General features: G+C 31.5%; 2 protein-coding genes across 2 annotated transcripts; one reads left to right on the plus strand and one right to left on the minus strand.

Moving 5' to 3' along the window:
* The first annotated feature begins 730 nt into the window (after positions 1-730).
* Positions 731-2430, plus strand: LOC101494153 (ankyrin repeat-containing protein BDA1-like). Its single transcript, XM_004516269.4, has 2 exons — positions 731-1391; positions 1497-2430. Exons 1-2 carry the CDS (start codon positions 780-782, stop codon positions 2253-2255), a joined length of 1371 nt encoding a protein of 456 aa, XP_004516326.1. The 5' UTR covers positions 731-779; the 3' UTR covers positions 2256-2430.
* A 12286-nt stretch (positions 2431-14716) lies between these two features.
* Positions 14717-17251, minus strand: LOC140918717 (uncharacterized). The gene is made up of 3 exons (XM_073363513.1): positions 17098-17251; positions 15300-16068; positions 14717-14918 (listed from the first exon to the last, which is right to left on the minus strand). The coding sequence occupies exons 1-3, from the start codon at positions 17249-17251 to the stop codon at positions 14717-14719; spliced, it is 1125 nt and encodes a 374-aa protein (XP_073219614.1).
* Between the last annotated feature and the right edge of the window lie 385 nt (positions 17252-17636).

The following is a 17636-nucleotide window of genomic DNA, read 5'->3' on the forward strand; positions in this document are numbered from 1 at the left end:
ACAAAAGTTTGTCAAAAAGAAATTTTTGATTTTTTTTTTGAGAAAAATAGATATAAAAAAAAATTTCACAAAAAAATGTTTTTTATATTTTTCTATAAAATTTTCCAAAATAAAATTATTTAATTTTTTTTTGAAAGACTAATGTTTCTATATTTTTTTCGAGAAAAATAAATTTCGAAAATTTTTTAAGAAAAAAATCTTAAATGATTTTAAAAAATTTTAAAATTGTTAAACTGCTTTTTGAATTAATTTGTTTTAAATATGTGGTGCAATTCATAAACCATTTATCAATATGGTCTAATTAACTATATATTTTGTACACCCCTAAATACCGGTAAAAAAACAAAAACAAAAACTTGGTCGTGCAGATAACTTCAGGTTTGTTATTTACTAGTCCTTATAGGAAGATGCCTCATTGAAATTAATCATATAGCTTATGATGTACAATGAGTTTTTGTATATGTGTTTTAACTTGAAGGAAATGCTTCTTAATAAAGGAATTTGAAGCTCTTTTAACATATGCTAAAATGTCCTAATAAACAACTATTTACTTCACAAAAGTTTTTTGATAGAATAATTTGTCCAAAGAATAAAAGGTGTGGAATCAGAAACATGATGTGTCAAAGGAGTAAAGAATATAGAGGAGTAAAGATAATTCAAACCATATCAATAGAATACTATAAATTGATACAAGTTATAGATAGATGTTTATTTATTAGCAACAGTCGCACATAACCTATTTTGCACAAGTTATAAAAAATAATTACAGGTTCACAAACATGAAATCAAATAATGTTGACCAACAACTGAATGATGCAGCTGAACTAGGTAGCATAGATCGGCTCTACAAAGTAATTCAGGATGATCCATTCATTTTGGAGCGTATCGATTCTATAATATTTGTCGAAACTCCTTTACATATCGCTGCATCTATGGGTCATATCGAGTTCGCCGCTGAAATTATGAGGTTGAAACCTTCATTTGGTTGTAAGCTAAATCAACAAGGATTTAGCCCTATCCACCTTGCAATGCAAAACTACAAAAAGAGGATGGTGGCTTGTTTCATTAACATGAACAGGGAGCTTGTTAGAGTTCAAGGAAGAGAAGGCTTAACTCCACTTCATTTTGCAAGTCAAATTGGTGATATTGATTATTTAGCTAACTTTCTCTCTGTTTGTCTAGAATCAATTGAATACTTGACTGTGAGGGATGAGACTGCACTACATATTGCTATTCAGAATAAACAGTTTGAGGCCCTTCAATTACTTGTTGGCTGGCTCAGAACAAATAAGGAGAGAGGTGCTACAGAGTTGGAAAATAAAATACTAAACCAAATGGATGTGGATGGAAACACTATTTTGCACATTTCAGCTCAAATTAGTGATCCACAGGTAACCTTTCTGAAATTATTGAAATCACATATTTCCTATGTATATTTCTTTTGTTCTCCCCTCAAATTAACAACTATTTGTAAATGATTTTATTTGGTAGCACAGACAGTTCGATTGTTGGTAAATACTGGAATAAATTTGAAGGCAAAGAACTTTGAGAACAAAACAACATTAGACATGGCAACCAATGCTGAGATTAAGAGTATATTGTTAAGTGCTGGAGCTCTCAGACTTACAGATGAACTAATATCAACGACGAATATATTGGATAAAATGTTAATTTATATACTTCGCCTTAGAAGAGATATATCATATAAGCAACGCGAAACTTGGTTGATAGTTGCGACACTTGTTGCGACTGCCACTTATCAATCAGCAATTAGTCCCCCTGGTGGAATTTATCAGGCTAATGCTGGTGACAATAATGTGAACATCACTTCCTCCAATTCTACTATTTCTAACCCAGGAAATGTTGGGAAATCTGTTTTGTCAAGCCATGATTTCTTAGTGTTTTCGTTGATGAATACGCTTTCCTTTTTGGTATCAACTATAGGAATATTGATTTTGACCCCTGGTGGGAGAGTTGGTGCTCTAGTGTTCTGTCCAGTGGGTTGGTTTGTCCTCAGTTATATAATTTCTCTGGGTAGAATATCCCCTACACAATTCAATAACATAATTGTTGAGATCTTTTCGTTTTCAATTGTGATTGTCGTGAGTGGCATCATGATTACACTGTACTTGAGATATCAATACATTATTATGAAATGGAATAGATATAAATTATATAATTGGGAAAAGATTGGTACAAAAAAATCACCATCCAGAGATGCAACTCAACCCATCCACCCACTGCTGGATTCTTAGATATGCAACTCAGACCACTGCTGGCTGAATTCACGAACAACAATATTTCCACAATAATTTCTATTTTTCGTTCTTAACAGTCTTAGCAAATTGTGAATCACTATATTATTATATATTGTAATCTATTTTATTCCATCTATGATTTTTTTCAAATGAGATTACTAACATGATGTGTGAATAGTCTTTTGAATAACTTTTTTTTAAGGGTAATGGGAAAAGCCCCTAGGCTTCAGGACTTATTTGAATGAATTTATGTTTTTAATTTTAAAAAAAAAATTATAAAAAAAAGACATAATTGTTGTCGCTTTTCCTTAATTTAATTTCATGTAACATTTCAATCATTTATCTTTTTCGTTTTTATTTAGTCTTTTATTTAATTTTAATTAACAATTTAATTATTTATGTTTTAAAATATCAACAATGTTATCATTTTTTTTACAAAATTCAAAAAACTGATCAACATTTTCAATCAAAACCCATCAAATTCATAACTCAAATAAGCTTATATTTTCATTATTTATTTAATGAATTTAATGTTGTTGGAGATGGAAATATGAGTTTATTTGAATATTGAGTTATGAATTTGATGAATATATGAATTTCTTGAAATTTGCATTGAATTTTATAGGTTTTGTTTGAAGATTTTAATGACTTTTCTAAGTTTTTGTGAAGAAAGGATAACGCTATTGATATTCTAAAATATAAAAAATCAAATTGTTATTTCAAATTAAATAAAAGATTAAATTGAGAAGAAAAAAAAAAATAAAGTATTACCTGAAATTAAGTTAAGAGACCGCTGGAACAATTATGCCGGAAAAAAACAAACAATCTTGTTTGGTAATTCTATTTTTCAAACATTGTTTTTATAAAAGAGTAAATTTATTTTCAAATATATATTTTAAAAACTCGAAAAATTAAAGTTTTTCATAACATATTTCAGTTTTCATAATTATTTTATTCTAATTTGAATATAAAAATAAATGAAATAAGAAGAAAAAAAAATTATAATTCTGTTGTCAAGATTAAAAACTTATTCAGTGTTTTAGCTATTGGTGAAGATATTGTTATTATTTTTTTAGCAAGAAGGCATGCAAAAGCATCACACATGAAAGTGATTTTAACTTAGGAGCATATTGACTAAAGTAACTATAAAAAATTAGTCATGCACCCCAAATATTGTTGTGATAAGTATAACATCATTGTTGTATACCATGTTTTGGCAAATGACGTCACACTTGAAGGTGCAATAAGTATAACAACAAATAACATTTATCTACTTGTTAGAATGGACTCCCATGATTGTTTTGTTATACTATGCAATTAAAGTTTATATGGTTGAGTTTGTGATTTCCTTAAATTTTGGTTAGCGAGTATTGTATTAAAATTGAGGAGCTAACACCGTGCATGTGTTTTTAGGAATGTGATGGATCAATCCTTCTGAACTTTACAACCAATAATGATGAAAAATTGTTCCTCTCTAAGTCTTATTGTAAGTGGCTTTGACAAAGAGACTTGGTCTAGCTGAATTTTTCAGCCTCTCTAAGTACTTAATCTATCTTGATATTTTTATTTCCTCTTCATTCTTTTCTTTGATATTTCTATTTCCTCTTCATTCTTTTCTACGTTGAAGCTCATATGTCTAACATTTAAACAAGAGCTAGAGTACACAATTAGATTAGTTGCAACTATGTTCACATGTTGTAGATAACATCTAGAAAAGAGAGAGATGCTAATTAACATAATGATAATCAATTTATTTCTATTTAATATTTTCAATCTAATCATCTATTTCTAGTTAATCGTTTCTCTGATGACTGATGTATCTTTTAATCAATTAAACCAAACTTGACTTATTGGATTATGATCATCTATGTTGTGTTCATAATCAATGGAGTTGACTAGAATTGATGTCTGTTATATCTTTTAATCATTAATGTTATTGTGATTTTGTGAGATTATTCTTGTCATTTGTTTTTAAAGGTCCAAAGAACAAAAAGAATGTTAAATCTAGGAAGAATGTGATATCTGCTTCAATAAGTACCGAAGAGAATACAAGTCCTGGTTTTCAAGATCGGATTTCAATCAGCTATTTTATTGATACCTATTTTATTCTTAATTAGAGAAATAATTATAATTATATTTAATGTTACATAACTTTTATCACATAGAATACTAGTTGAAGTCGTTTTTAAGAGCTCCTTTTACTCTAATCCGCATTATTTATGTCATCTTGTATGGAATATCTCTATCTTTATCAATTTGAATTGAAACTAATTTAAATATATTCAGATTATGAATGTATTGTATATCATCTTGTATAACCAAGTTTGAATGTATTATTATGAATGTTTTGTAGCAAATATGTAACTATCATTATTTGCTAGAGATTAGCTACAAATTAGTTACTCTTTAATAATAATATACAATAATTTTAGTTATTATATACAACAATGGTTAAAAAAATTTGTCCTAGAGTAATTTTAAAACCGTTGTCTACAATATCAATATATCAATGACAACGATTTTTGGTTAGTATTGTCTATAGTTAGTAAAAACCGTTGTCCAAAGAAATGACAACACTTTTTATTTTAAACAAACTTTCGATGATTTGTCTTAGATAAAAAAATGTTGTAGTTAAGTGTAGATAGATTGTCAATTGAACCATAGTCTTCATCTTTCAATTGATCTTCAATTTATAAATGAAAAGAGGTTTTGAATATTTAGTTTAGATTGAATATAACCATTGGTTAATCTTTCTAAATGTGTCAATTGTTTTCTTTGAAACAATTTTCTTATTTCCAGAACTGTTAAGAATGTTTTTGTTTAAACCAAAATGTTCTATCTGGAGTCTTAAAGAAAACTTGGGCAAAAAGGATGAGATATTATGACTATTGGAATAGAAGTGAGTCATAACCATGTGCAATTGTCTCATCAATAGTACCAATGGAATGTATTTGAGTCTTTTATGTACTTGCTTCCATGTCATCAACCTGAAGACCAATTTGCAGAACATTCTACATGTGTGTTTTTGTAAGTGGACCTTCACTATTTGTCCTTTAAATGCTTGTAAATTTTTGGGAAGCTCATGTGCGAATTTTCATTCTTAGATATTCAATTAGTCTTTCATAACTGATTCATTTTGTCTCTTGTATTTTAATAGGGCAACCACAAAGTTCTTTGAACAATCTTTAATCAATCTCTTGATTGACATTCCTTTGAGGAATCTTCCAAAGCACTTATACTTCATAAAGTATATTATCGTGTCGTTGTGTGTAGGGGTGGGAATAGGCCAAGCCAGGCCAGGCTTTGAAAGGCCTAAGCCTGACCTAAGATTTATTTTCTAGGCCTAAGTCTGGCCTACGGCCTATCATAGGCTTTTTTTTCGGTCGGGTCTGGCCTTTTTAAAAGTCTGGCCTGACCTGGAAGCCTATTTAAAATAATTTTTAAAAAATATGAAACAAACATCCTTTAAACCCTAAAAAATATTTTTTTTGTGTCAAATAATAGATTTTTTTCTCAAACAAACACACTCGTTATTACCTCTTAAACAAATATGGAACGACTACTGAGTGATTGACTAATGGAACGGCTACCGAATATGGAATGACTATCAAATATAGAATCGCTACCGAATATGGAACAAACATCCTTTAAACCCTAAAAAATATTTTTTGTGTGTCAAATAATAGATTTTTTTCTCAAACAAACACACTCATTATTACCTCTTAAACAAATATGGAACAACTATTGAACATGGAATGTTCACTGAGTGATTGTCTAATTGATAGAATTTAAAATATAAAATAATATTATTAATATAATAATAATAAATAATATTAATAAATAATATTAATAAATAATAAAATATATATAAGCCGGCCTGTCAGGCTTAATAGGCTTTTTTATAAGCATGAGAGTCTGACCTATTTAAATAAATAGGTTTTAAAAACAGCCTGAGTCTAGCCTTTTTATTAAACAGGCCAGGTCAGGCCATAAGTAGGCCAAACCATAAGCCCCTAACGGACGGCCTAGCCTATTCCTATCCCTAGTTGTGCGCATGAGATAAGTCTAGAATTGATGATTAAATCATTCTTTGATTAATTGAAAATAAAATATATATAAGCCGGCCTGTCAGGCTTAATAGGCTTTTTTATAAGCATGAGAGTCTGACCTATTTAAATAAATAGGTTTTAAAAACAGCCTGAGTCTAGCCTTTTTATTAAACAGGCCAGGTCAGGCCATAAGTAGGCCAAACCATAAGCCCCTAACGGACGGCCTAGCCTATTCCTATCCCTAGTTGTGCGCATGAGATAAGTCTAGAATTGATGATTAAATCATTCTTTGATTAATTGAAAATGACCATCTGGTTTTACATCAATATGCATATTTCAATATATCATGATCTAATTTACTTGATTTTATGTCTTAATAAATACACTAAAAAATATAAGTTAATAGATAATTAAAATCATAATCATAATAACCTAATATAATTAAATGGTTGCTTGTCTTCAAAATATTAATTAGCAATTTTGCCTCAATAATATCTCATTTTTTTTTATGATGACAATCATATTAATTATATTTTGATTGCATAAACATGGTAATAATCAAAGTTTCTTTTTTCTTTTAAAAACTCCCCCTTAGTGCAGCATCTAGTATCACATTTTAATAATGCAAACATAAATGCAAAAATAATGTTAAACCAAAATATCGTATATCATTAATTAGTCCAAAATATGTTACAACTAGAATGATTCAACATTGCATACATATGATTCAAAAAGAAAAACATTGAAGAATGAATTTTAAAATTCCTAAAAAGAGAAGCACATAAAATGATTGTTTCCAAAATACTTCTCAATTTAAATTTAATTTATTCTCCCCATTTGTAATATCAAAAAATGGAGGGAGCACCAAAAGATTAAGCAACAAAGAACTTTATAGATCAATGATGGGGATGAGTAATCAGAAGAAGAGGATGTAGAAGGCTTAATTAGATCAGAAAAGATGGGAGGAGGATTTGGATCTGGTGAATTGAGGCCAAACTTAGGACACGTCTCATGGATGATCTAGTTCCTCATAATGGTGTTTTCCATAGTGTTGTAAGTCGGATGGTTTTGAATGATTTGCACAAATTTAAAAATCTTAAGACATGTCCTTTCTAATCTTAGTCATGTTTTTCACAATCTTATACCTTTTTTGAGGCCTAACATCTTCGAACTTGTCCTTACCAAAATGGTGTGGTACAAAAGGCGGAGGAACGGTGGATGGGAAAAATGATTCCAAGGCTCCAATAGTGGTACCAATGGTGGGAAGTGACATAGATTGAGTTTAATTTTTAGAGAATTGAGGGATGTATGAGAGACATAAAGATAGGAGACATTTAAGATATGCTCTCTGACCCATATTGTTTTGATGACTGACATAGGGTGAATTTTTTTGTTGGACAAGCCATCAATGAGCTTGGAGTAGGAGTGCCAAAAGGAACAGACTCGTGTTGAAGTTCTTGATCAACCTCATCATTTAAATCAAATTAGCAACAAGCCCTTGATCAAGGGTGTCAAAAAATTTATCTTGTTGTAAAGAACGCTCTGGAATTAACTCGAGAGTAAAGTTTTGAACTTTTTTTTGTTCAAAACAACTCTTCTTTCAGACCTATTTCTCTTGGCTACTCCAAGATCAGGTTGAGGATTATCATCTAGAGGGGAAAAGGTGATTTATTAATAGGATGAGATATGACTGACTTTTTTTTTCATATGGCCAATATTTTTTAGAGTTAACATGGAAATTTTGAAAATAGACTCTTCATCATCTGAGGGCACTTTGAATGCCTGAAAATCTTTAATTGTTAGCACCATTCCATATGGAACAGTGAACTTTTAGTAGTCACTCCTGGAGAGTGCAATAATGTTTTGAATGATAGACATAGGGAAAATTTTGGTTTCTTTCCGAGAAGAAAATGATAATTGATCATTGCATCATTGTTAGAAACATACTCATGACTTCCACAATGTGGTAGAATGCAATATTGACTGATATAAATGGAAAAAAAATTGAAGGGGTTTAAGGTCAACAAACATAAAGTTTTTTGAGTTCAAGAAGAATAATTCAAGAAATACTCCATATTTTTTAATGTTCATGGCATCACACCATTATTTCTCAATATATGGTAAAGCCTTTTGATCAATGTTGAGTTCTTTTCTTGATATTTCAACACTAGCAACATCTTTGGAAGCATTGTAGCCATCTTCAAGTATGTCCTTCAAGATCGTGTGAGATGTAGAAACTTCTCAACCAATCCTTCTAGTATTCAAATCTCTCCCGATCAAGTAAAGGAGAGCTATTAACATTTCCACCTATAACTTCAACACCAGAGTTAGTCATAATAGAGAAAAAAATAAGATCTCTAAGTTGGAACTTTAGTGTGAGTGGTTAGTCTCACATCGACTTGCAATAGAGGAAATGTTGGATACAAAGGAGAGGTGACACATATATATGTTGCCTTAAGGTTTTGGTGCCAAGGTTTCTTAGGAATCTTGGACGTTTAGCCCATCAATGTTAACGCGCTCCCGCAAACTCCCCAACAAGTGGTATCAAAATCATAGTTCCACTACAAGAAAAACTGTATTTTGTGGCAGCCAAAAGCCCTTACAAAAGGAGGAAAAAACCCACAACAAACACATTTGTGGCGGCCTAAAGAAGCTACAAATAACTCGGTCACAAAGTTTTGTGGCAGCCAAAATGGCCATAAAAGTTGGTTTTTTGGTTACTATTTGTGGGGGCTTAATCCCTAACAAAATAGTGACGGAAAATTCAGCCACAAATTTATAATTGATCATGACCGCCATAAATTCTCTCTTTTGTGAAAGTTTAGGCCATCCCAAATGATGAAACGGATAAAAAATAATAATAATTACTGAAGCCTTATGCTGCCACAAACTGTCCTATTTTTTGCCGTTTGGACGCAACAAATGGGTGACTTTATTAAAAACATAATTTTATAAAATTCGAAATTAATATTAAAAAATAATATTATTTATAAAAAATTAATATTAATATAATTTAAAAATTGAAAATATACATTTAAAATAAAATATTATATATAAAAATAAAAATATAGTTTTAATATTATTTAAATTATAACTACCAAACAAAATAAAATATTTCAAAATTAATAAATTATGTCATACAAACCAAAAATAAAACACATCATAATTAAATAATAATGTATAATATATTCATACAAACCAAAAATAAAATAGCAAATATTATTCGAATACATCAATCATCAAAATAATTCCTCTAATCATTAGCTTCACTCCCTCCATTATTTTTTGATGAAAAATTACTCAACGACAAATGTCCCTCAAAAGTATTATTAATTAGTGTTGGAGACAATATGGTTTGAAATTGCATTTCATCTTCAAGTTCACCTCCACAAGTCGACGGAGCCATAACTGGTTGGGGTTGATTTAAATCTGGTATGATCAAGCTAGTTGTTGGCATAGTTTGTCGGTATGGAGTTTGATCTGCCTGAGTTGAGGAAGTTGCTGTGAAAATAACGGAAAATATTGATAATTATTAAAATATTGTTGTTGCTAGAAGGCAGAGTTTGGAGGCTCATGTTGTTGCTGTTGTTGGGAGTATTGAGAGTATTGTTGTTGCTGCTGGAAATGTGGTTGTTGCTGCAACTATTAAGGCCTTGAATATTGTTGTTGTTGGTGAGGCGGGAACTGCTGATGAAACTCACGAGGAAATGAAAATTGTTGTTGAAACTATTGCTACTGAAACTGTTGTTGTTGCTCTTGAAACTTTTGTTTTCATTCTTCATTTAGTTTATCAATTGTTCCGTCTATCATCTTTTCTTTCCTCTTAGATGCTCTATTAATCTTTGCTTTTTCATTTTTCTAGTTGTAAGCATATGTGTTCTATTTCCTCCACAAAACACTCCAAACATTTTCACCAATCCAACGTGGCCATTTTTTCTCGCCCTTATTATGTGCGTATGCCAACATAGATCATAGACACTTGGAGAAACGATGGTCAAAATATGGCAAAGTTGCAGTATTATGCTCTATTTTCCAAGTACATTTTGTTTGTTGTTTGTTTAAGTTAAAAAATATTAAAAATATAATTCAATTAAGCATGCAAATTTATAATTAGTAATTAAGAAAATTCATTTAATCACTTATTTTGAAACAAAATAATTGATCAACTTCACTAAATTGTAGTGTCTTATCCTCTTTTATCTCTCCTCAAGACAACCATGATTTTTTATATTTCTCTTATATGACTTCAGCAATTGCCTTTGCAAATGATTTAAAAGGAAGATATCTTCAAAATTTCCATTCAAATTAAATATAAAAATTAATTAAGAAAATAACATAAAATGCAATAATTAACAAAAATGAAATAATTAACAGACGTAATTCAAAATAGTTTACATACTCATCTTCTTCTAGAATAATGATTATGCGGTTATAGCAATCAACACATTTGAGTTCCATTATTTCGTCTATGGTATAAGGCTCTATAGGGACCTTAGGATATAGGAGAATAGTTCTGCCACTAATACTAGTTGTCGACATAGGCATGTTCTTCGTAACGGCATGATTTAACAACATTTGTCTTACCGCATGTTGTTTTGAATATTCCTCATATTCCAACCGTTACCAATGCTCATACTCGCGACATTGAGGTCATGTTTATATATATATATATATTACAATTTACATAAATTAATAAAGAAATATATAAATATATATCAAATTGCAAATCATATTTCACACACACACACATATATAATAAATCAAATTGCAGATCATATCAAATCGCTGTCTTCATCATTCTCTAATTCGTTATTTATTGTTCATCAACTTCTTCTCTAATGTCTAACTCATGAAAAAGTCGACTAATATTCACATCTCTAATCATATGATCCAAATTTGACATTTCATCCATTTGATATGCAACTTCTTCATCCTGATCTGCTTCATCTTCTTCGATTCTCTCATTGGTCTTGTTTTGATTGTCGCACACCAACCTTGTTTGTTTCTGATCGTTGATGGATAAGGAACATAACACACTTGTCTTACATTATGAGCCATGACAAATGGATCAAACAGTGGATATCTTTTTCTTAAGCGAATGTCTATAATGTTTGATATCAAATTGATCTTAGTTCCTTTGCTAGATGGATCAAACCACTTACAGTAAAACAACATACCAACCTTGTTTTGATTCTTATTGTTGATGGATAAGGAACATAACACACTTGGCTTACATTACGAGCCATTACAAATGGATCAAACAATGGATATCTTTTGCTCGAACGAATGTCTATAGTGTTGGATATCAAATTGATCTCCTCTACTAGATGGATCAAACCACTTATAGTAAAACAACACCACTGTTTTCACATAATTTAAGAAAGTATAGTCAATTTCGTAAATATGTTCAACTATATCATAGAAGTCTTCTGTTACACCACCATTAGACACACTTTTCATACAAACTCCACTATTAATTGTTTCTTTTTCTTTTGTCCAAGATTCAATGAGAAATTTATTTCCATTGACATAATAGCTATGCCATTCTTTGAAACTTATACTTGGTCGCATAGATAAGTGTCTCAAGTGGATGTTGATAGAAGTTAGTTCTTCGAGATGTATTTGTTGTTGAAATCTTGATGGGAAATTTGAATGTATATCAACAGAAGATTGTCTTGTAGTTAAAAATGTCTTGATCGATGACCATCTATATATGTTGTTTATTAAAATTAAAATACTACGTATGGTCAATATCAATATAAATATATTAATTAAAGATCAAGAGGGATTTAAAGTGTACTCAATGTATGGTTTAACTTCATTGCAATTAATCAAAACGTGAATGTGGGGCATTAAATACTTTGTCACTTGGCCAAAAAATTGGCAAATCCCTACCCACATGATGACCAAACAGGAAAAAAATTGATAAAGTATGTGGGTTTGTATAACACTATTAGTATCATTTCTTCCGTTCACTGATGATAATGTTTTGTTGCTGATTTGATCCAACGATAAACAAATTTGACTTCTTCAGCATATAAAGTGTAATTCACATGAGGTTTTAGAGTCTTGTCGTTGTGCTCCACCAACAACAAATTTGGTCGTCTAAAGTAAATACCTATGTCTTTTCTAGCTTTGTCATTAACTTTTGTTTTTCCTTTCACATTCATCACAATATTAAATATGTTGTCAAATAAATTTTTCTCAATATGCATAACATCGAGATTATGTTTCAAAAGATTATCTTTCCAAAACACTAAATTCCAAAAAAGTACATCTTTTTATCCAATTATGCCATTGTCTGTAGGGGTGGACATGGGTCGGATACGGTCGGATTCGGGTCAAAAAACCAAAACCCCCTCAGGTGGTATCAATGGGCCCAATCTCGTCCGTTTTTTATTTCGAGCCAGTCGGGTTCGGGCCACTGGGTGACGGTTGTGAACGGGTGGGTCAAAACGGGTTGGACTTCTGGACTTTGTTGGGCCTTTTTTTTCATTTGAAAAAAAAGTAAAATAATTTGACCCAATATAGTTTGTTATATTTAAGACAACTCTGGCCCATTAAAATAAATGGTCCAACTTGCCAATCAGACTCATATTTGTTTTATAACTTCAATTTTTGTTTTATAAATTCAATTTTTTTATATCACAATTTTTTATTACAATATTAATCAAAATATAATCCAATCAAAGATTTATTGTATTATTGTTCTGAAGACATTGCATTTACATTGGCCACAAAATCTAAGCCAAATATTAAATCACAAATTCACATTCACATGATCAATACAAATTACATTCACACAACCAATACAAATTAAAATTCTCAAGTACAAATTAAATTCACAAAACCAATACAAATATTCTCAAGTATAAATTACATAAATTACATCTTAATCAACCTTATTAAAATGACAGTAATCAAAGGAATATTGCTGCACCATGAGGATTTCCTAGTGATTTCAGCAGTTTCTGCACACATAATGCAAATTAGAAGAAAAAAAATAACAGTGAAATTGAAATATTTCAAAAGCTTGCTCAATATATTTTGTATTCTCCTTTGTGTGTGATGTAATGAAATCTTAGCATAAAATGATGGAAAGTTAAGAGAAGGAACATTCATAACATCTATGTTTCAATGAAATCTTTTGTAAGGAAATCTATAAGGAGTTGTAAGAAAACACAAAAGTACCTTTCAAACTCCCACATGCAAAATCAATATACTTTCTATTTTAAACTCTATATGACATTGTCTTAGCTCTTTCAACTGCACAAAAATATCACCAGTTAGAGTAACTTGCTGCAAAATATTAATACAACAAAACAATCTATAAACCCTACATTTTCAAACAGAAAATAAAATGTCAACGTACAGTTATTTAGAAGATAACTTTCTTGTTTGGCATCAGTATGCATTTTCTGAGATACTGTGATATATGCATACCATACAAACACACAATATCATATACACATAACCATTGATACTACAACAGAAAGCCTCACACAAAATAAAAGTTATAGTTAAAAATTAATAGTTAAGTATTTAGAAAAATCTGAAACTAAAAAGAGGCAGAAGCTATTGAAAAGAAACACTTTGACCAAAAACTTAAAAAAAACGTGCATAATACAATCAACAAAATACTCACAGAACTTTAACCTTACATTATAGGCTTCTTGCTCTGAGCCAACAAACAAAAAATATGCTCCTGATCATAGAAAGCTTAACAAGATGAAAATGCTAGTTATAAAAAATAAACCCTAATTGTAAAAAATAATAAGGAAATCATAACATAAAATCATAAAACTTTATACGAGTACCTTTCTATGTGCAGTTGTGAGCTTTCTCCAACACTCTTTTGCTCCTTTTCCATTTGTGGTTGAAGATGTGAGATCGAAAAGAGTATAATATAATGAAGTGAATAAAAGAGAGGTCGAGATACTAGAGAGATGAGATCAAGAGCATCTAAGATGTGTTACTGGGGTCTCAAAGGAAAAGAAAATGATAGTTGAAAACGAGAGAAAAGATGAAGAGCAAGGGTTTTCTGGGCGGCTAGGGTTTGATGGAAGTAGTGATTTTATATGAAAAGTTGAAATGGACTGGGCCAAAATATGGAGAGGAAGATTGGGCCTCAATCTCATATATATTGGGCGGTCGGTTACGGTTGCCGATGGATCCAATTTCTTCACCTGAAGCCGACCATTGTAGACCGTGTATATCCATTGAAGTTCACCCGTGAAATCCGGCAACCCGATCCAAACCACCCGTTTGCTTATGGGCCATATGGGTCGGCCGGTTATGGGCGGGTGTGGCAAATCTGTCCACCCCTAATTGTTTGTAACCTTGTGGTTTACAAGTCATACTATTAACAACTTGTACCTTTGGCATATATTTTACTTTATTCCAAACTTGTTATAATGTCAATTTAAGCGGTGGTGCTAGATTTTCTGCATAGCCCTTGATAAATGCAGTTTTTTTCCATCTAAATGCATGATCAACAGATGATAACCTATGGTGCAAGTCAAACCACGATGCCTTCCCACAGAATTTTAAAATAAATTCTTTTGTGTCTTCCATGTCAATAGGACAAGCCAATTTAGCATGGGTCCCTATCCTGGCAATATCCCTTAAGGGGGAAATCATTAATGGTCCACATCAAAGAAGCTTTCATCATAAAATTTTGTTTCCGAGCAATATTAAATGTCAAGACACCACTCAACAACCTATTCAAATCGTCAATCAAAGGTTGTAAAAATATATCATTATCAGTTGTAGGATTAGAAGGACCTGGTATCACGGCGGCCAAGAACATATAATGTTTATACATACACATATCAGGAGGAAGATTGTAAGGAGTAACAATAACAGGCCAACAAGAATAAGAAGTATATGATGCTTGTATATAAGGCATAAATCTATATGAGGATAATCCAAGTCTTACATTGTGTGGATCTGACACAAAATCATGATGCATTTAATCAAAGTGTTTCCATACCTGAACATCAAATGGATGTCGCAACTCTGATTTCTTCTATTCTCATAATGCCATGTCATCTTTCTTGCAGTCTGCATTGATGCAAGCATTTTCTTCAATCTTGATACAATAGGTAGATAAAACATTGCTTTTCTTGGAATATATTTTCCCCTACGTACCCTAGAGTTATTCCTTTGGCGATACCTTGGTTGTTGAAAAAACATACATTCAACTAAGTTGGTATCATTTATACCAAATTCGTTGTCATAATACAACATGCAGCCTTTAACATAAAAATCAATCATCTTCACACCCAATCCTAACTTTGACACTAACCATTTAGCATCGTAATAACTTTGCGGCAAACCATCTCTAATATGTGTGGCATCTAGCATCATTTTAGTCATCAAATCTAAAGTTAAATCAAGAACATGAAACTCAAACTTTAGACCTAAAAGTCTAATACACATTGAAAACTTTGAGTTTAGAGATCTTTCAAACAATGATTTATTTGTCTCTGTCAAAAGACCATAAAATCTATGAGCTTCTTCATTCAGAAATCCACCAGTATCGTCATATTGATCTTCACTAAATAACAAATTAACCCTAACAACATCCAAAATCATATCATTCATCGCCCAAAAGTGTTGATAGTTATTATAATCTACACCAAACTTGTTAGTACTACTTGAAGGAACGATATTATTCTCCACACGTATACTAGTACTAGGCGATGTCGGAGACCCTTCCCCATGATTAGTCCAAATCCAGTAGTTAGGCCGAAATCCATCTTCATATTAATGCACTCTTATTTCATCTTCACTCTTAAACCGTCTACCTCAACATAAATGACATGAACATCTCATCCCCCTTTCGTCTTCAACAATTTTATGCACTCTCGCAAAATTGAGAAACTCTTCAACCTTGTTAGCAAAATGTTCTTTAAGACCTTTCCGACTCAAAAAAATCATTCAAAGTTTGCAGGAGTCCCATTTTATAACACCTAAAGAATCTGAATGCCATGAACATTCTACAACTCAAAAGGAGAACGTTGTGCTCAAAACAGAACTTAAGTATCTTAAAAATGATTTGTCAAATTTTATTAAATCAACTAAAACTTTCCAAAAAATTTGGGATCTCACGTAGGAATATTTTACAACTCTCATGCATCCACCCTCAAATTCGAACAAAGTTGAACAAGGAAAATCCATTTCTGAAAAGGAATACAGAGGAATGACAGGTTCATTACTATACGTAACTGCAAGTAGGCCAGATATTGTTTTTGCAGTAGGATTATGTACTAGATTTCAAATTTTGCCTAAAGAATCTCATTTATCTACTGTAAAAAAGATTTTTCATTATCATGTTGGTATAACTGATCTTGGCCTTTGGTATAGCAAAGGAACTCATTTTGATCTTGTAGCGTATTGTGATGCTAATTATGCTAGGGATAAAATTGAAAGATACACTACAAGAAATCCCCTCATTTGTGGCCATTTTTACAAATATTTTGTGGCCGAAAAAAACCCTCACAAATTAGTGACCGAAAAAGCCCTCACAAATACAAAAATTCAAATTAGTCTTTATTTGTGGCTGAAAAAGCCCTCACAAAAGTTTAAAAATTTAGCTGGATTTTGTGACTGCCTAAGCCCTCACAAAATCACAACGTTGTAATTTTGTGAGGGCTTAAGCAGCTACAAAATCAAGTTAAATATTTAAGATTTTTGTGAGGGCTTTTTCAACCACAAAATAAACCCTTTGTGAGGGTAAAGGCCGCCACAAAAGCAAGCCATTTGTGGCCGCCCAGGCCGCCACAAACGCATTGCCCCGTTACCCTTTGTGGCTGCAAAGGCCGCCACAAAATCCCAAAGTCCCGTTGCCATTTCTTGCCGCCCAGGTTGCCACAAATGCATTGGGCCGTTATCCTTTGTGGCTGCAAAGGCCGCCACAAAATCCCAAAGTCCCGTTGCCATTTTTGGCCGCCCAGGCCGCCACAAACGCATGCCTTCTTGACCATTTTGGCCGCCACAAAATCCATAGATCCGTTGCACTTTGTTGCTGCTTTGGCCGCCACAAAGGATCAACCATTTTCTATAAATATCACTCCACTCCTCTTATCATTTTTCACTTCTACCTTCTCTCTAAACCTTCTTTCTAAATTTTCTCTCCACCTTCTCTCTACAAAAATTATTCCTCCAAGCTTGTTCTTTATTATCTTGAATTTTGGTAAGTTTATATTATATTATATATTTAGTTTTATATTTTTATTTTTGATTTGAAGTTATTTATGTAATTAATATTATTGAATTTTTATTTTTGACAGTGGTGATATTGTGTTTACTTCAAAGAGTTCTCAGC

The sequence above is a fragment of the Cicer arietinum genome, chromosome 7 (assembly GCF_000331145.2).
Source record: "Cicer arietinum cultivar CDC Frontier isolate Library 1 chromosome 7, Cicar.CDCFrontier_v2.0, whole genome shotgun sequence".
NCBI lineage: Eukaryota > Viridiplantae > Streptophyta > Magnoliopsida > Fabales > Fabaceae > Cicer > Cicer arietinum.

What these genes read in the sequence shown, in the direction of transcription:
- LOC101494153 (XM_004516269.4), top strand. Translation starts at nt 780, where the DNA reads ATGAAATCAAATAATGTTGACCAACAACTGAATGATGCAGCTGAACTA. An exon ending in CTCAAATTAGTGATCCACAG is followed by an intron (nt 1,392 to 1,496) that starts GTAACCTTTCTG and finishes TTGGTAGCACAG; the next exon opens with ACAGTTCGATTGTTGGTAAA.
- LOC140918717 (XM_073363513.1), bottom strand. Translation starts at nt 17,251, where the DNA reads ATGGCAACGGGACTTTGGGATTTTGTGGCGGCCTTTGCAGCCACAAAG. An exon ending in AAAGGGTAACGGGGCAATGC is followed by an intron (nt 16,069 to 17,097) that starts GTTTGTGGCGGC and finishes ATTAATATGAAG; the next exon opens with ATGGATTTCGGCCTAACTAC. An exon ending in GACATCCATTTGATGTTCAG is followed by an intron (nt 14,919 to 15,299) that starts GTATGGAAACAC and finishes GGATATTGCCAG; the next exon opens with GATAGGGACCCATGCTAAAT.